At 41.3% G+C, this 19,930-nt stretch overlaps 1 protein-coding gene across 1 annotated transcript in view; it reads left to right on the forward strand.

The window, feature by feature from the left end:
* BMAL2 (basic helix-loop-helix ARNT like 2) overlaps positions 1 to 19,195 on the forward strand; it is an 85,322-nt gene extending 66,127 nt beyond the window's left edge. The window contains exons 11-16 of the mRNA XM_089671698.1: positions 1,683 to 1,833; positions 3,745 to 3,803; positions 5,103 to 5,211; positions 6,541 to 6,628; positions 8,836 to 8,938; positions 18,848 to 19,195. Of these exons, the coding sequence (XP_089527824.1) occupies positions 1,683 to 1,833; positions 3,745 to 3,803; positions 5,103 to 5,211; positions 6,541 to 6,628; positions 8,836 to 8,938; positions 18,848 to 18,975 (638 nt within the window). The 3' untranslated portion in view covers positions 18,976 to 19,195. The remainder of the gene's footprint in view (positions 1 to 1,682; positions 1,834 to 3,744; positions 3,804 to 5,102; positions 5,212 to 6,540; positions 6,629 to 8,835; positions 8,939 to 18,847) is intronic.
* Positions 19,196 to 19,930: the final 735 nt, after the last annotated feature.

Raw genomic sequence — 19,930 nt, forward strand, 5'->3', positions numbered from 1 at the left:
TGGAGATTTTTCCATCTTTCCTTGGCTTCTTTATGCACATTAATACAAATTTTTAGCTGGGGTGCCCAAACTTTCGATCCCCACTGTATATATAATCCTAAAGTACATCACTTTGTGATGTGTATCATAAAAATGTGTGATGTATGTTATATCCCAAGAGCACAAACAAAATAAACAAAGGTAAAAAAAAAAACCTTACAAACACCAAGTATAAAAGAACTGGAGATTCTTTACTTTGCTCTTGACAAAAAAACTCTTCCTTGTTAGCATATGCTAATGTGACCGGTTCCCCTCTTACATGTTGCGTCAGTCATGTCACTTCCTCAAAGGAAGGACATCAGGACATGCATATGTGCTTTGTATCTGTGGTGCACCAGTGTTATACACAAACATTTGTGAGTGTATTTTCCAATATGAAAATAAAATGGGTATGTTTAACAGGAAAACATTGATTGTTTTAATTGGAGACAGGATTAAAAAATTATGGGAAACTAAGAGGAAGTGGAGGTGAGAGCATAGAGTGGAGGATCACAAGGGGAGTCAAAGATATGAAAATTTGAAGCGATTTCAGGAGCACAAAGCACAAATACTTGAGGACTTTGGTTTTTAATGTACTTTATCTGTGTTATCACATCATATCACAATATACATGTGATGGTAGTGGATATGCAAATTGTATGTTATGTAAAGAGTTTCCAGCACGCAGGTTAATTTTATACTTAATGGTGTTTAGAAGGTTATTTATGTTTTGTGTATATTTTCAGTTTGTGTGTTTGGGATATGAGGTAAATCACAATATATTTTGTGATACACATCACAGTGTACAAGCTGGTGCATGTATTTAAAATGACAGTGATTGACCAAGTGTATGATAAAAGAACCTGGAACACATGAGGCAAGTGCTGTGACTTAAATGTTGTTAACTGAGCTATCCTGCAAGGAGCATTGGAATGCATGCCCTTCAATGGTGAGTGCTTCTTTGGCACTGCTCCAAATACATTTATCCAAAAATGGGAGAAAACACTCTCTTACCTCTAACAAAGCTGAAGAAGCCTGTGGAGCAGAAGCCACCCTCGTCTGGAACCAAGAAAAGTTCCTTTTGTTCTTTTCAGAATAAAGTGGCGAACCAGAAAACTTAATTTCCTAAAAAGTCCCGGAGCCCCAGGCTCACCACAACATTCATCTTGCCGAATATGTGGATGAGAATTGAGGCATTTTCTTTTGTTTAACCCGCTGGTTGAATGAAAGAAATACATAATGTATAGGCTGCCTTAAAGTGTCGCTGAAGCTAGGGTTTGCTTTGTTTGTGTCTTATTTAAAGTCCATTTAAAATGACATGTTCATGTAAGGCTGTCCAAAGGCTGACAACGCTGCTGCGTGATTCATTTCAGAACAATATGTATTGTCACCCTGTTACAGGAAGTCGAAAAATAATAGATCTCCTAGCAGGATCCACTGGTAGAAAAGCTATGATAAAGGGGGGATGCAGAAAAACAGAACCTGCTGTGTTAATGCCACTGACGGACTGCATCATAAATGTCATGTTTGTTATTTTGCCCATAGTTCTTTAATTTTTTGGGCCCCTTGGCTACCTGCAAAAGTAAAATCACCCTATGAGTAAGATTATTGCATGCAACAATTAAACATTTTCTACAGCTAATGTCTATATCTCCTTCATACAGTTCTTCAGAGTAAAGAGAAAATTGTGACAAATCCGTACAAGTTCAGGGTGAAAGACGGGTCCTTCATTATCCTGAGGAGCCAGTGGTTCAGTTTCATTAATCCGTGGACCAAAGAGTTTGAATATATTGTATCGGTTAACACCGTGGTCTTGTAAGTCATGAGGAATTTCAGATAAATTGTGTCAGTTTTAAAGGGGACTGCTCATGTATATTAGAGCCTAGAAACGTGGCACTTGATGTTCCCACAGGTACTTTTTAATATTCCGTATGTCTGTTTTGTACTCCCTGGGTTGATTTTGTTCATTGGTCTTTTGTTCTAGCTCAGAGCTTTCCCAAGTTTCCTCCACGCCAACTGACAATCCTTTAGGGGTCCTTAGCTTTTGCAGGATTCTCATTGGATTCTAGCATGGCAAGGAACTGGCCCAGATCTGACTAAGAGCGAAAGGCAGAGCCTTCACTCAGTGTGTGCCTGGTAACAAGGGGATGAACAGGAAATGTATTACCACTCATGTTAATAGGAATTTGATCAATCTAACGCAGATTTGGGCAAATAGTGGCCCCCTATGCCATATCTAGCTCTTTGTGGGTCCAGTTGGACCCACAATACCTCCACTGTCAGCATGCCTCTCTGAGCCTGTCAGCTCCCTCACTGACCGGCTCAGAGAGGCATGCTGACCGATGTCCGTGTGGAGAGTTGCAAGAACTGGAAGAAGAGAGCCTGAGGTGCTGATTGGTACAGTGGGGTGGCTTGGTTTTGGTGGGAGAGCGCTGCCTAGGAAACAGCCTGATGCTCTCCTGCCACTGCTACCCGGCCAAGTTCTTCCCGTTAGCACCTGCATGTTGCAAATCCCAGGAGCAGTGCACCTTTCCTTCACTCCAGGTCAGGATCTTCAGAAATCCCTCTGAAGTACCAATCTCAGGCTCTCTCCTTCCTGTTCTTGCAGCTGTGCCAGTTATCTCTCTGAGCCTGTCAGTCCCACATCAGCACTCAGAATTACAGATTAATTCATTAACCACCCTTCTTGCCAGCTCCGGCACTGCTTTTACCAGCCTGCCCTTCACCAACATTGTGGCCAGCAGATTTCTTCACTAGTGCTTCGTGAGTGTGCACACTATTTCATGAGCACTAGTACCTATTATTCCTTGCACCAGGGCTTTGTTTTCTATATGATTACATACTTATGGACCTTCTCAGTCCAGTGTTGTTCTCCAAAGTCTGCTTTCACACATATGCATTTTTGCCATGTTTCCGGTGCATTGTCAGGGTTCCTATTACCCAGCATTCACCTGTGAACCTTGAACACATGACTCAAAAAACGCACCAAAAAGCAACACAGGTACATTTTTGATGCATTTTAGACGCATTCTCTGTTCATTCCATTGGGGACCTTGCATTTTTGGTGTGGCACTAAAAATGCAGCAGGATTGTGCTTTTGCTGCTGTTTTAGCTCAGTAAAAATGCAGCAAAACTCATCAATGTGAAATCAGCCTAAGCCTGCTGGTTTAATCAATATATTTTTTACTTTCTTCTAGGCTTTAGCTAACTCCTCCACAACAGTCCCAGTTTCTCATGTGGCCCCGTGGGAATATGAATTGCCCACCCCTGATGTATCAACTTTTAGGTAGCTTTAGCTAGAGGAGCGGTAGAAACTCCATTAACATGCAGAGTGCAGCTTGGCCCCTCAACCCGTTCTCTCCACACTGGCTGTGATTGACAGCAGCAGGAGCCAATAACTCCTGCTGCAGTAGAATGTCTTTTTGCCTTAACACATGTAAAGTATTAGGGTAAAAAAAAACCTTCTTCCTTTAGAACCACTTTAATTATACAGTACAGACACAAGGATATTCATAGACCCTGGTGGCAGCCTATAACCCAGGGTCTATGAATATGCGGTCTGTGTACTGTTCTTCAAGATACAGAATTTGCAGGCAAGTCAAAATTAATTTTTTATGCCATATATGTATTCATGAAACATAAATGCATTTGAGATATTAATACATATTGGTTTTTCTTATTTGAACTACTGACATGTTTATGAGCTCATTTGTTACCCTTCTGCAGAGGCCAAGGGTCATCTCTAGAGTCTGTCTCTCTCCCCGGGAGCTCGCACTCTTCAGAAGGTGAGACAATATATCTATCATTTGTTTTATTTTTTTTTTTGCTGTATTTTTTTTTTTTTTTTTCATGTGAATCTTTGCCTGGATTATGTACGTATTCTAAATAAGCATTAACAACACTCCCAATCCCCAATATGTATAGTCATTGTGGTGAAATGTATCCCCAATTTTCACAACAAAGGCAATGAAATCACAAATTCTCTCCCCTTATTCTCTGTGGCAGTAGCCTGCCAGACCTTTAATGTAAACCCATTTTTTTTTTTTGTAAACAAGAAATGTATTCAAGTTTTCCATACTTCTTTTTTTGATGAGTAATGAGAGAACAACAAATTCAAAGTGAAACAAAACTTAGGTCAAATCATAGTGGCTTCAGTAAGTACATGAAAGAGTTAATAAGAGGCCTATGATGTACAGTTAAAGATGTTGCTTGAAGACATGTGACATAACAGCAATGAACTGCTTTGCAGAGGGCAGAGCTATGATATGAGGCAATACCGTTGTGAATACATACATTAAAAGATTGTATTTGTAAATATTGACTAACCGAGATTCATCTTTTTTTTAATTTAACCAATAGTGGTTAGCAGAGATTAAGAACAGGGTGATGTTAGGGGGTGTCAGTTATCTACCTGCCCTGGACCCCTTAATCTTCAAAGAATCTGTTCATAACTAAGGCAGGCAGTGTAGGGGAAGGGTCATTAGGCCACCCACACTAAAATTTCTGGGAGCAACTTTTGCAGGTGTAAGTTAAATTTCCTAGTGCATCTACATTTTTTTTAAACCAATTGTAACCGACTTTAGTGTGTATGTTGTGATCTTTGAGAATGAATTAACTCCACAGCACCTGCAGCTACAGAGGTCAGTGAGGCCTTGTTTTAAAGTTTAGCTCTCTTAGACCTCATTCACATGGCCATACTTAAGCATACTCCGTGTGAGGGCTGAATTTTTCCTGCATGGGATGCACAGGTGTTCTGTGCACCCGCATTCAGGAAGTCCCATTCATGTCAACTGGGACACAGCCCCTGCTCCCAATTTGTTTGGATCCCCAAATGCAGACAGTGCAAGATCAGGGGCATGCAGTTGCACCCACATGGATGTCAAATGGGGAGCAGTGGCTTTCTCCCAATCAACATGCATGGGACTGCTTGCGTGCAGATGTAAAGCCCTCATACTGGTATACGCTTACGTTTGTCCGAGTGAACACGGCCTTACAGCTTATTAAGCACTAAACTCCTTAATGTCCATAATCTGGGCACAGGTGCACTTTGAAGTTACATTTGTAATTGATATGTTTTGTGATAGATACTTCCAAGCGTCCTTACCGCAACTTACCTGGGATGTCCAGCGGGACAGTGCTTGGTGCTGCAAACATTGGAAAAGAGATTGCAAAACAGATATTAGAACTGCAGAGGTAAAACTTCCATTTGATTCCTGTTACATTCTTGGATCTACTTTGCTAACACTTTGTGTATGTTTACTCTAAACAGTGTGGGGGTTTTGTCCTGTGTTTTATTATTTTAGTCATTTATTCAACCTTTTTAGTGATTTATTTATAGTCATAATGTGCACAAGTGCCTTACTGCATTGTCACAACAACTAAAACCCTGGCTTAACCCTTTCCGATTGTATTCAAAACAAAAAAAATAAAAAATTGGCTGTAGCTCCACTTTAAAGCCAAAGTTTAATCTGCTTATATTTGCCTTCTGTGGTTCCTCCTTTACCACCTCATCAATATACTAATGACATTTTTAAATAAAACCTTTCTGTTTTCATTACATGCCTTATTTTAGTGATGTCATCACTGGGTCTCTGTGCTTCTCTATGCAATGCCTGCAGATCTTGGTGGGCGTGGCCAGAAGGGAACTGTATACGAATTTATGAAAACACTCTAGCACACTGCCTCAGTACTCCTCTTAACTCCTTCATGACTGAAGGTAAAACTAACATTAACGCCCAGACCCAATTTAGCAACTTTGACACATGTTAATAAAACTATACATATGATCGCAACTTTCATTTGGTGGTAATATCTCTTGATTTTATTTTTTATCAAGGGGCAACTGCCCTATAACTTATCACGAAAGAACAACTCAAAAATGAATTCTCCTGCTTGCACTGATCCACATACATGTATATTTGTTTGTTGTTGTACCCGTAGTAGGATCCCGGAAACAGTAGTGCACATTTTGCTTTTTTTATCCCACCTAAAGCCTACTGACACTCATACTAAAAAATATATTTTTTTAATCCTACCTAAAATATACTGAACCTGACCTTGACCTTTTGGCCCTTACCAGACCCAGGGCTGTCGGTGAAACCTGGTCTCTGTACCGCGTGCTCTCGACAAGAACACATATATGTGGCACCCAGGTTTAAAGCCCACCTCCTGGATTCGGCATATATGGGTTACCGTGTCATGAACGGGTTAAGCCCTGATGGAAGTGGTGGGTTGTCTCTTGGGAGGAGTTATGCAAATAAGTGCCTTGATGGGTGAATGTCAATCTGGAGGAATGGGCTTTCCTAGGTAGGCTGTATTTTCATGTAGACTACCCTAGGTATTGCCCACATGTGATGCTGAGCTTCTATGACTGAAAGAACTTAAATGCAATGAATGAAAGGAGCGGGTCAGGGGCAGTCAGGCTTGAGAAGGGGGGGGGGGGGAAGGCTTGATTATGTTGAACAAATGAAAAATACAGTGATAACCACAATAACCAAAGTATAAATCCTTTCTGATTTACAGGTTGCACTCTCCACCGTTTAATGGAGATATAAGTCCTAGCATCCTTTTAAAGAAATCCCCCCTTGGCCTTGGCACCCCATCCGGGGAGGTAAGTTCAGCATGCTGTGGCTCAGCAATGTCTTGGTGAAATCATCATGCGTTGTCCTTTGCCTTGACAATAGTTTTAGTTTTACTGAAGAAGCAAAGACTGTTTGCTTAAAGCTGACTTCACAGCTCAAAAGCTTCACACTCTTTGTATTCCTCAGTAGCCACAAATTATACACCACTTTGTATACAAACACCGCTCCAAAACCAGATATTGCCTTGTAAAGTAGCAGTGACATCATCAGTGTGCTGTACATAGCCTATGTAGAGAGCAGAGCTGTGGGAGGGACTCAGCAGGCCCCACCCACTACAGGTTGCCTTCAGAAAACTATAGGAGGAGACAAGAACAGCCACCCTGCACAAGTAGAGAGAGCAGCAGTGACAGGTCTTTATTACAGGAAGTTCCTACACAGAGGAAACGTTTCACACAAGATTAGTGCGCAGCTCTGGAAGAAATACACAAAGCACACCAAGATTCAAGTAAGAATACATGTCTCTTGTATTCGACAATATGTGCTTATCCTGGATTTCAGCTTTTAAGTTTATAGCTCTTTTTTTTTTTTTGGATAAAGCAGTGGCTGGTTAGGGGTTGGAATCCCTGTCAGTTTTTTTTTTTCATTCATTCCTTCTTTAATTAATTCAGTTTTATGTTTACCACCAATATAAGGCTTTGCTCAGACTTGAGGTTGGGATTGCGATTGGCGGCAAAATGGGGTTAAAACAGGCAGTGAGTAGGTGTCACATCACTTCCTCACTGCCTGTCAGTAGCCCCTGAAGCACGATCCGAATGTGGATTGGGCTTCAGAAGAAAGAGAGATTTAAACACATGCCTTAATCTACCCTTATACATGCAGAGTTCACATGCACCAAATTTACTAAAACTGGAACATGTAAAATCTGGTGCAGCTCTGCATAGAAACCAATCCGCTTCCAGGTTTTATTGTCAAAGGTTAATTGCACAAGCTGAAGTTAGAAGCTGATTGGCTACCATGCACAGCTGCACCAAATTCTGAGTGCACCAGTTTTACTAAATCTCCCCCAATGTGAAATAAAAAAACAAAAGTGACCATGATGGATTCAAGCATGAACACTAGTCATTTACAATAAAAATGGGACTCAGCGAGCGCTTAATAATAAAAGCAGCTAGTACACTAAAAAGGAAACCATGAACCTTCTAAATGACAAATAGATATAAATATGTGCAGCGCTAAAATGGATATGCATAAAATGAATTAAAATACCAAGGATGTATAAAGTGCTAAATATCTGAATAACAGTGCTGGTGATATAGAATAAATATATTGAAGTGCTAAAAGATGCCCAAATAAAGTGCTATTCAACCTAAAACATATGATGTTCTAATGGATGATAAATAAATAATCATGAGCGTCCAAACAAAAGTAGTAAGGATAAATGACAGTTCCAATAAATATCAGTAATCCAGATAAGTGAATCTTGTTATCCCAGTAGTAAACAGATATTCCGGTGACGTGCGGGGTACAGTAAAAATGCACACTCACCAGATACGCATTTTAAGTGCGCAGTATGTAATTATGTAGTAAACAGCCAGAGGTCCCCTCTACGGTAGGATGGAATAACAGCCTGGGATGGAAAACCCTCCTCTATAGCTAGCCAGAGTTCCCCTTTATGGTAAGCTGCAATATGGCCTGATGTGGATCTAATGTGGGTTCCCGAGGGGTTAACTGCTCGGTGCAGAGCAAAAAAGGATGGTGCCCATAGTGTAGTAATTAGGTGATAAATAAAGGGTTTTATTAAGCAAAGATTAAAATCCAGAAGACATCCTTGTGATTAGGAATGACATTCAGCTTAAAAGCTGCCTAATACACTGCACCTGCATCCACTTCCATAGGCTATTTGCACACAGTAGGGGGTGGATGCCAAACAAACACCTCATGCCTGAAATATGGGTAACAGCACCTGCCTGGATAGGGAATAAGACAGTTGTTCTAGTAACAAGTGTTCTCATTGTAAGATTTCCTCTTGATTCTTGTTGGGGCGACAACTGTGAAATTTTGGATTTGCTGTCACTTTCTGTCTCGGTTACACTGCAGCTGAGGTCACATACATTTACACTCTACAGCCGTAGAAACAAAAGGATTAATGCTTGTCTGTTTTAAATGTGAGTGTTATAAATGTAATCGTTTGTGATCGTTTTTAGTAAGAAGTGTTTGCTTCATGTTTTTTGTTCAGAAAGACGATTTGGTACGACTGTCCCCTTCAGAAATTGAGAAACTAGACGCGTCTTCTCAAAATGACACCTTGCCTTCGTTCCCTATTCCAGACCACCTCATGAGTAAGATTCTTTTGGTGCATTATAAAGCTGAAGTTTAAACATGTGATATTTTGTTTTCCTGTACCTGATTTTTTCCTGCTGCAGTGAAGGGGAAAAAAGCTAGGTCACCTCCCCGCCCCCAGCCTGTGATTGGGCAGTGAAGAAGCAGTTCACTACATTTTTTACACTGCTCTCTCCTCCTGTCATCTTATTCCTTGTCAACATGTGTTTGTAGAAGAGTCTGGTTGGCTTGTAGCACTATTGCTCCCTTCCCTGTGAGCTCTGCTGTAGAAAGGATCACAAGAGGCTAATTCCTATTCAGTTTGAATATTTAGCCTAGAAAGACTGCAAGAAAGACTGATAAAAACACCATTTCATCCATCAATAAAAATGTTTAAAGCTGAACTCCAAGGGTTAAAGTGGTTCTCAAGCCTGAAGGTCTTTTACTTCAGGGCTTAAAATTTCAAGTCTAGACCTACTAGCCAGGCAAAAACCTTACTCTCCACCAGTTTCCCCACCAAACCTTGCCCAGGTCTTCCTCCAACCCCACCCCAGGCCCGTCCCCCAACCCGCCCCCAGCCCTGCCTCAAACCACGCCCCCTTAAAGCTTATGAAATTACATTTTTCTTTAGAATAAGGAGTCCAAAATATAAAAAACTGCAATTATAACATAGCTTTATTATGTCAATTTAAACATAACAGCAATAGCTTAATAGCAATAGGGTGCAATCAAAACATCAAGTTTTACAGCTTTAAACCTGTAGTAAACATTTTGTAGTTTATTTTTTATCTCCTGCATCTATTAAAAGAGACTTTAGTTTACAGAAGTATAGCTTAAGAAAAAGTGCTTATTTTGATGCCAAAAAACATGGAATAATAGTTACTGTAAACATGTTGTATTTTTTATCCAGCAGAAACCTTAGAGAAGTGTTGCATTAAGAAAAAACAAAAAAGTGCCTCTTTTGATGGCCAAAAACATTGCATAAAATAAATAACAATAGTAAACATTTTGTATTTTTTATCTCCAGCATCTTATTAAAAGAGAGCTTAGAGAAGTAGTGCATTAAGAAAAAAAAGTGCTTATTTAGATGCCAAAAAACATGGCGTAACAATAGTAAACATTTTACCAAAGATGTGCTATTATAGCAGCCATAGTTTGTGTTGTACAGCAGGACCAAGACTTGTGTAATACCCTTTTTCTAATGCAAAATACCAGTTCAATGGCTGTGTGTGGATTGCAGTCTATTCCATGAAGAAAAAAAACATCAAAAAATTATTTTTTGGATGCCAAAAAGCAGTAGGAAGCCAGTTTCACATCAAGATTTGCTATGGTTTTTGTTGTACAGCAGGACCAAGCCTTGTGTAACGTCACCTTACTGATGAAAAATACCACTTATAAGTGGCAGTGTTTGGATTGTAATCTTTTAGTGGTGGTCCATTAACGGCAATCATCAAAAGATCGTCCAAAGTCTCCAGTGTCAGTGATGAACGATAGACTGTCTTTATTCTGTTTTGGTAGCTAAAGCCACGTTCACATGAGGCGATTGTTGGGGGAAGTACAGCACAGAAATTGACCAGAGGGAGTATGGTGCTGAATCTTTCTTTCTGCTGATTCAATCTTTTCAGAGTTTCATTAAAAGAGAGTCCATTTTGAATGAAGAGTTTTAGGTCAGCCCACGCTGCTTCTAACAGGTCAATTTTGTCTTCAAACTGATTATCAAAAACATGTTTTGCAATTATGTGCTACTCGGTCAATCCAAAGTTGAGGATGTGTGCTTTGCCTGGCTATATTGTACAATATCTGAGGAGACTGAGGAAAGCCTCAAAATTAAATATCTTTCTGCTTTGGCCAATACAGATTGGCGTACAGACTGAAATTCTCTGTCACCAGCTTGAAGGTTGGTCAGCTGCAGCCCATGCAGTTTTCCACCTTCTGTAAACTTACTAAGAAATTCAAGTTCGTTTTTTCCTTTCCCATCAGAAAGATCCTGAAGAGTTTTAACTGCATGTTCTAGTTTGTTTTTTACCTGACAGATCAGAAGTTCCTTGTTCTGAAGACCCTCTGACAAAGGTTTCAGCTTGCTATAAAAATCGAATAGGAAATGCAAACGTTTCACAAACTTCAGCTGTTTCAGGTCTTTCAGGATGCCTTTAACTTTAGCAGATTCAGATGATCCCTCAGTTGATATCTGCTCAAAGTGGCTCACTACTGTCTTCCAATTTTGATGAAAAGCATGCAAGACCTCAACTTTGCTGCATAACCAGCATAACCACTGTGTGTACATCTTTAATTTTCAAGATTTCATCACTTAAAGTGTTTGCAAGATCTGCATAAGGCATTTTGCTGAGCAATGATATTTGAAAACACGCCGCACCACCTCATCGAATGTTTGTAGGTATGGCATTTCCTTGCAAACATTCAAGATTGCAAGCGATGAGCCACACAATGTATGCTGATCATCTGTGGGCAGACTTCTTTCATCTGGACTGCTAAACCTGACTTGTGGCCAAGCATGCTTGTAGCTCCATCCGTTCCAAAGCCTGCAACTCATTAAGATGCAAATTTATCCAAAAAGGTAGTCAATCCTTTGAAATAACCTTCGGCTGTAGCATTTTCTAGTGCAAATGTACCCAAAAAAATCTTCTTTGACGTCTCCTTCTAAAACATAACGGACATAAATGTTTGCATGTTCAGTGTAGGTTCGATCTGTTGATCCGTCAATCATGATGCCAACAAAAGGTGACTTTTTAATGTTTGCCACAAGACTTTCTCTGATTATTCTTGCAATGAAGTGAATTAATTGTTTGCATTGAACATTACTTCCATATTTCTGCAGAATTGGCACATCTAGTTTGGCACTCAGTGTTACTAAAATGGTTGTGAGAACCACAATCGGGTTCAGGGTAGGATTTCTGCTGCTGTTCCTAATTTTTTGAGAAATGAATTGCACGTGCAGGCCGGAAAATGATCACACTGACAACTGTGCAGTATAACCACAACCTCATCTCTGTTTATTGCAGGGCGGTGCTTAACCTTTTATACATAGAAAACAATAGAGTATACGTCATTATTATGTAAATATGATCATAGTCTAAAAAGCACATTTTGGTTGGCTGAAATTTAGAAAGAAGGAAAAAACTTGAAACTTGTCGCCGTTATCTCTTCACTCCCTCACATATTCAAGGCCGTAACTGCAAAATCCTCACAGCGCAATGGGAGGGGTTGAGAACATCGCTGAACAAACAAGTTAAGGAGGACTGCAAAGCCCAGCAGACAAAATATATATGCACAACACATATATTTAGAAATATAAAAAAGTAAAGTAAATATGTATAAAATATATATATATATATATATTTAGGAGGAAACCGAATAGGAATTTTACCAAATCCATCACAGTCCCCCCTTAAAATGACTATTTTACTCTGTCCCTATAAAGCCTAGCTCATCTGTCCTTATGTACCTTGGAACTCTTTTATGCTGTACGTTATACAGGTGGTGACTATTTCATCACCTCCCTTGCCACAGACTTTGTACAGGAAGTCAGATGCTATCCCTACAAAATAGTGAAATTGCTGTTGACGGGGAGGGACTGTAGAGGGGTGAAGGGTTTATGCTCTTCCATCGTAAGGGGGTCCTCCTCTTCTTGATGGAGAAATGTAGGTGTGCTGTTGTCTACAGCCTTGCTTATTAACTTTTTTACAAATGGTAGAATACAGCATACAATCAGGGCTAAAAGAACTAGAATTATTAATACTGTTACACCTATTTGGGCGAGCACTTTTTGTCACCCACTCATCCAGCTAAATTATTGATCCCGCGGATCTGTGATACCTGAGTTCTTCTTCAGCTCCACTGACAGATCTTCTAATTTCTTTATGGCCAGAGTAACCTTACCATTTGGGCCGGTATTGTCAGGAATGTAGGTGCAACAGGTTCCTGTTCTTGTTATCATTTTACAGACACCTCCTTTCTCAGCTAACACCATGTCTAAGGCCACCCGGTTCTGGAATGCCATATAGGAGGTGGGGGCTAATTGGTCAGCAATTCCCTGGAGGGCATCCCTGGTGTAATTCACAAACCTCTGTTGGTTATAGTATATGTAGTTAATCCAATTCACATTCTTGTTAACAGTTATTATGGGGATTAAAGACTCAAAACCAGCTTTTACCTGGTCCCTGGCTTTGAATTCATCAGGAACCCCCCTTGGGACCCCTATGGCATCTATGTACACATGAGGGTCAAAACTTCCGGAGGGAGCTGTCCACTTCCTCTTGCGACTTGATGCTGAGCCAGTGTGTGTGTGTCAGAAATATCTTAGACCACATGCACTGCCATCTCGGGCCTGGGCACGGCTTACATCACAGTAATCAAATAAGAAGGTAGCCACATGTGTGTTGGATGAATTGTACCAAAATATAGTGGTGTCACCTATTTCGGTGATAGCCACTTGTTGAGCCTCTGTCAGACTCATTAGAAAAAGGATATACAACATAGTTGTCATTGTGTAGATGACTCCTTTTCCTCAGGGGTTGGGACTTTCTTGCAGTGGAAGGCGTGTATCCAAGTGTTCTTCCCGGCCACCTTGACAGAAGTGGCTGTGGTCAGCAGAACTTGGAATGAACCATCATATCTTGGCTCAAAAAATATTTCCTCACAAATTTCTTTACTAATACCCAATCTCCGGGTAATAGGCTGTGAGTTCCCGAGTCTGTCTCTGGATCTGGAATGGAGGAAAACACTCGAGAATGGATATTGGTTAATTCTCTAGACAGATGTGTGCCATAGCTAGTTAATACATCAGATTGTAACTGCAACTGTTGTGGGAAGTAACAGCCAAGTCTGGGGGCTGAACCAAACAAAATTTCATAAGGGGACAGGTCATGTTTTCCCCGGGGGGGGGTGTCTGACACTGAACAGGGCAATGGGCAAACTGTCTGGCCAACTCATGTTAGTCTCTTGGGCCATCTTTAGCATCCTGTTTTTTAAAGTCCCATTCATCCTTTCTACTTTCCCACTGCTTTGAGGGTGGTATGGGGTGTGTAGGGCCAACTGAACCCCCAATGCTGTCCAAATCTCTTTTGTAAGGGTTGCTGTAAAGGCTGGACCCTGATCACTCTCTGTCATATCTGGGACCCCAAATCTACAGACTACCTCACTCAGTAGTTTCTTAGCCGTGGTCTTGGCTGTCATGTTTGTAACAGCATAGGCTTCTGGCCAACCAGAGAACATGTCTACCACCACTAGGGCATATTCGTATCGGCCACTTTTTGGCATCTGTATATGATTAATCTGTACCCTCTGGAATGGATAGAGGGGTTTTGCCAGATATTTCTGCGGTGTCTTTTCTGTCCTCCCCGGGTTGCATTTTGCACATACTACACACGAGGCGCAGTCATTTCTGGTTAAGGTGGTTATCCCTGGAGCCCAGTAATACTTGCTGATCAGTGAGTTCATTAAGTTAAGAGATGTGCATGTCCATGCGCTCCTTTCATCGAATACAACTCTCCATCGTAGTCTGCTCCTTTATCGATCCATTCCAACCTTTCTTCTGTGTAAGCAGCCATTTACATAGAGACTAGATATTGCTTGTCGGATGGCACATCCACCGCCAAAGGCATCTGTGCTGAGGTCTCACTACCCCCTTCAGCCACCTCAGCCACTTTTTGTTGGTTTTTTGCTGATTCTTTGGCAGCTATATCTGCCAAATGGTTCCCTCTGGCCTTTTGAGAATTTAGTTTGCCATATGCTTTAACCTTCAAAACAGCCACTTGGTCAGGCAGGAGCAGTGCATCCATTAAGTCCTTGATGGCTGGGCCGTGTTTCTCCGGTGTTCCAGCCGCTGTCAGAAACCCTCTGGCTTTCCAGATGATACCGAAGTCATGAGCTACTCCAAAGGCGTACCTTGAGTCTGTGTAAATGTTGGCTCTTTTACCTTTTGCCATCTTACACGCTGTAGTGAGGGCTTGAAGCTCTGCTTCCTGGGCAGATACAGTTGGTGGTAATGCTCCTGCTTGTAGAATTTCAAATTCAGAGGTCACAGAATAACCTGCGTGGTACTTTCCTCCTTCATCTGCAAATCTGGAGCCATCCACAAAAAGTGTGTAATCAGGGTTTTCCAGAGGAATTTCACTCACTGTAGGGAGATGTGTGGTTTCCATGCGCATCATTTCAAGACAGTCATGTGGAGTAGTGCAGGGGTCTCCTTCTTCACCTTCTCCTTTTTCTCCCCCCTTGAAAAATGGCAGAAGGGTGGCCGGGTTGAGGGTGAGACACCTTTGGGGGGTCACATTGTCAGGAATGAGAAGGGAAATTTGCAACCGTAGATGTCTGGCCATAGACAGGTGTCGGGGTTGTACCTGATTCAGGATGGCAGCAATGTCATGCGGTGCCAGAAGAAGCAGGGGGTGTGCTAAAACGAGGTCTAAAGTTTTGTCCAACAGTGCTTGAGCAGCAAAGACAGCTCTTAGACATAAAGGACCAGCCCTAGCTACAGGGTCCAAGTGGCAAGAATAGTACCCAATGGGTCTGGTCTGTCCTCCATGTACTTGAGTCGGGATTCTCGTGGCGTGGCCTTGCTTTTCTGACACAAACAGTTTGAAGGGTTTCTCATAATCTGGAAGGTCCAAGGCAGGAGCGATGGATATTGCTTGCTTCAGCAGAATAAAGTTGTCCAGGGCCTCACTTGACAAGGTAAATGCCACAGACTTGAGAGCATTATAGAGTGGTTGCATGAGGACCGCTGCATCAGGGATCCATGCCCTGCAGTAGGATATGAGGCCAAGAAAGGCATGCAGTTGTTTAGCTGCTTTTGGTTGGGGAATGTCCTGGATTGCAGCTACACGGTCCGGTGTAATATGTCTTGTGCCCTTGGAAATACAGTGGCCCAAAAAGGTGTCTTTCTTGCAACACCATTGTAGTTTGTCTGTAGAAGCCTTACAGCCTTGTTTGGCCAAGTACCAGAGCAGCTTTTTAGATGCTTCTGCTGCTAAGGGCAGGGTGTCGGCACACAGCTAAAGGTCATCGACGTATTAGAGCAGGGTCACAGTAGGATTCTCTGCCTGCCACGTGCTTAAGATCCCTGCTGTTGCCTGAGCAAATTGACTGGGTGAATTTTGGGCTCCTTGTGGCACAATTGTCCAGATGTACTACCGGTCCTCATGGGTGAAGGCGAAAAAATACTGGCTATCTTGAGCAAGGGGCACACTGAAGAAGGCATTGGCCAGGTCCACCACTATGAAATACTCAGCCTCTGGAGGTACACCTGATAATAAGGTATGTGGATTTGGCACAACTGGAGTATCCAACACCGTGACTTTGTTAACTGCTCGCAGATCCTGCACCATTCTGTACCTGTCTGGTTCCCCCTTCGGTGTTTTCTTCTTAACAGGAAATAAGGGTGTGTTACACGGTGGGGTGCAGGGGACCAAGGCTCCGTTCTGGACTAGAGCAACTACATGTTTTGATATAGCTGCTGACTGCGCCAGTTTAAGTGGGTATTGAGGCTTTCGGGGCAATGATGCGCCCTCTTTGAGCTTGACTGAAACTGGTGGCACTTTCAAGTGACTAATGTCTTCGGGTCCTGTAGACCATTAGCATGTAGGGATTCTATCAAGTACTCCCTGTGGTATTGCACCTGGGGTTATTGCTTCATGTAATATTTACAAATATAAAAAAGTATAAAAGTAAATATGTATAAAATATATATTCAGGAGGAAACCGAATAGGCATTTTACCAAATCCATCACATTACTAAAATCAGGGAAATCTTGAAATGGCTTTTCACATTTAGCTACGTAATAAGCAATGTTAAACGTGTGTGTCATGTGCTGAAACATTGCTGCGTCCATTTTTCTGATACACATAGCTAAAGGTCTTTCTTCAGGGTTGTCTCTTGCCTTTGCCCTATCAATATTCTCTCTGTGTTTATTACATTTGTCATGCCATACAAAAGTTTCCCTTTTTAAATGGAGCTTTTACGCCATTTGCCCATGTTTCATCTGAAATTTGGGGGAACTGACTGAAAACTTTACATATAACTATCATTTTCCTTGGAGTAAGCAAGCTATGAAAACTGATCCAGCCAATGTGCACTAAAACAGCGTTTTTTCACGGCCTTTCCAGCATCACCATCATTTGTCTTTTTAGTTATTACGGCAGTGGAAGTTTGTGGTAAACCACAACTAACAACTGAATTAGCTATTGATTCATTTTCTTTTTCTATAGGGTTGACTGGGACTCCACAATAGTAGGATGATCTTTTTCTTAAAAAAAAAAAATCTTAATTTACTCTGTTTCATGTTGCAGTGTAAACAAGGAGACAAAAAAAAAAAAAGGAAAAGCTCACAGGCATGAGATATGGGTTAAATACTGGAAATTTGGACCACTTTTTTGTATTACGCCTGGTCTGCCACAGATGACCCAGGCTGAGGATGATCCTCCATGACATGTGATCATGCTAGTTGCACTGTCAAGGCTGGTCTTGGCTGCCTATTGGTCTTTCTGCTGGCTGAGCCTATTAAACGCTGGTCTGCGGCTGGCCTGATTGGTGGCTGGCCTGATTGGTGGCTGGCCTGATTGGTGGCTGGCCTGATTGGTGGCTGGCCTGATTGATGGCTGTCTGATTGATGGCCTGATTAAAGGCTGGTCTGCTGGCTGGTCTGATTGATGGCCTGCTTAAAAGGCTGGTCTTCTTGAAGGCAGATTAACAGCAGGTCATCTGAGTGGCAGTTCAGATTAACGGCAGTTCAGATTAAAGGCAGTTCACATTAACGACAGTTGAGATGAAAGGCAATTCAGATTAAACACAGTTCAGTTTAACGGCAGCTCAATGGCAGTTCAGCTCAACGGCAGTTCAGATTAAAGTTAGTTCAGATTAAAGCCTAGCCTGATTGAAGGCTGGTTTGCTTGAAGGCTCCTCTGGTGGCTCAGTGTGTCTGCTGGCTGGGCTGCCTTTAAGGAGGTTGTCTCTGCAGGGCAGAGCATGGATGCTTGCTTGGTGGGTCTGTCCACGCATTACAATCGTGAGGGACCAATGGCGATTGGAGGGAGGGCACTGATAATTTTCACCACTACCATATGAGGAAGTGTTCTTTTTTACTTTTTTTGGCAATAAGTAGTTAGTACTTCTTCAGCACATGGGTTCCTATGCATAGTCCGCTACCAATTTTATTGAAAATATATTTTTTTATTTTAAATAAATTTGTAGCGGATTGTGTATAGGTGTGCTGTGCTTTGCTTTTATGGTTTTTTTTCTTTTTTGCTTTTTGAAATATTTAGACCCCAGAGAGCAGCACTAAAATGGCGTTGTTTTTTTTTTTTTTTTAACGTTGTTGGTGTTTTTTTTTTTTATTTTTTTACTCTTTTTGAAATCATTTTGCCCCCATAGTGCAGCACAAAAAATGTAATTTACCTTAAGCTGGCGGGTGTAGGGATGTGCACCGTTGGCGGGTCTCTCCTTCACGTGTCCACCACGAACTCAGCAGAGGGGGAGGAGTCAGTAGTGCCAGTAGGGGACCGCAGAAGAGTAGGATCGGGTCTGCTTCATGGAAAAACATTGTACAGAGCAGGTAAGTATATTTTTTTGTTTAGCTAGTGAAAAATGATCCATCTACAGCCAGCCTTAGGGCAATTCTGTTACCATCGCCACTTCACCAGCAACAGCATTCTTGAAATTTTAACTTCCACTATTACTAATGGAAGTCATAATGGAGCAGTGAGTCCTGAATTGTCAAAAGTTTTGAAGTCACTGACAGTGAATAGGATAATGCCAGTTGAATTTTACAGATTTCTGGGGACAGTTGGTGCAGGAAAAAAAAGTAAAAGGTAATATTTGATTGATTTACCTAACTACTGTATATTAAAGAGATAAAGTGTATATTCATTCTTTCTTCTTGTCATTCACTTTGTTTAACTCTCTGGCTTCTCAGGTGACGGTTCCACTTTTGACTTCGAGAACGACGAAACCGCCATGGCCGCCCTCATGAACTTTTTCGAGGCAGATGGCGGCCTTGGCGACAACGGAGACCTGAACAATACACACTGGACCGCCTTTTAAACGCACAACTAAAACGTACTGTAATCTACTGGGGTTTTGACACAGTTGTCATTATTTTTGTATTTTATATGTTACAGAAAAAACCCCACAGAGCAATTTCTAAGGGATTCCTCTAACCACAGGAAGCAAACACGCAGGAAGACATTTTGGGGGATAGATTGCGCTATATGATACTGAAATATTTTCATACTTGTTATTAAACTATTCTTTCCTTATAAAATTGCACTGCCCAGCAGTATGTACTTTTTATTTTGCGTTAGGGGACAATCAAAGGATTGTTGTTTGTGGAGCAATGCAACCGTTTTCTGAGACATTTTGAGGTGAGAGGTTCTAGGCAGCATAAAGCAGTAAACAGAATTTATATGTCATTTATATATGTGTATCTAAACACAAAAATGTAATGTATTGCAGCTTACCAGTCCTAAATGCTGTGGCTGAATTACTTTTCTTTTCTGAAGCTAAGAACATTTTAGCAAGTACAGAAAATACCTGTTGATCCTGCCAGGCCTTGTGACTTCCTTTGAGCTGAAAAGAAACTTCTAATCCCATCACCTGCCTTCCTCTCCTAATAGAGACAAAGATAGATACCTGTAAGTGGTGTTGCCCCAAAAACTTGGCTGTTTTTAAATAACATTTTATCAACAATTAAAATCATTTTGGACTCTTTTTATCCTATTTTTGTCTGGTGCGCCTTTCTTTGTTTTTATGGTTAGACCAGTTTGAAGTCCAGCTTGTGGGACAACCATAGCTGCCTTCTTAGATGCAATAGAGAAATTAGCGTAAGACCACATAAGGGCAGGAACTGTGTAATTTGCAGGATCACCGGTGAAAATAAAAAAAAAAAAGCGTGAAAAAAAGAAAACTAAAGCTGGCCATACATGGTTCGAACATTTTGCTGGTTCATCAGAACTGGCTCAATTTTGATTCATGTATAGGCACCCTGGTTGTCAATTCA

Source organism: Staurois parvus, unplaced genomic scaffold (assembly GCF_062004578.1).
Source record: "Staurois parvus isolate SC_StPar_1 unplaced genomic scaffold, SC_StPar_1.0 ptg000114l, whole genome shotgun sequence".
Lineage (NCBI taxonomy): Eukaryota > Metazoa > Chordata > Amphibia > Anura > Ranidae > Staurois > Staurois parvus.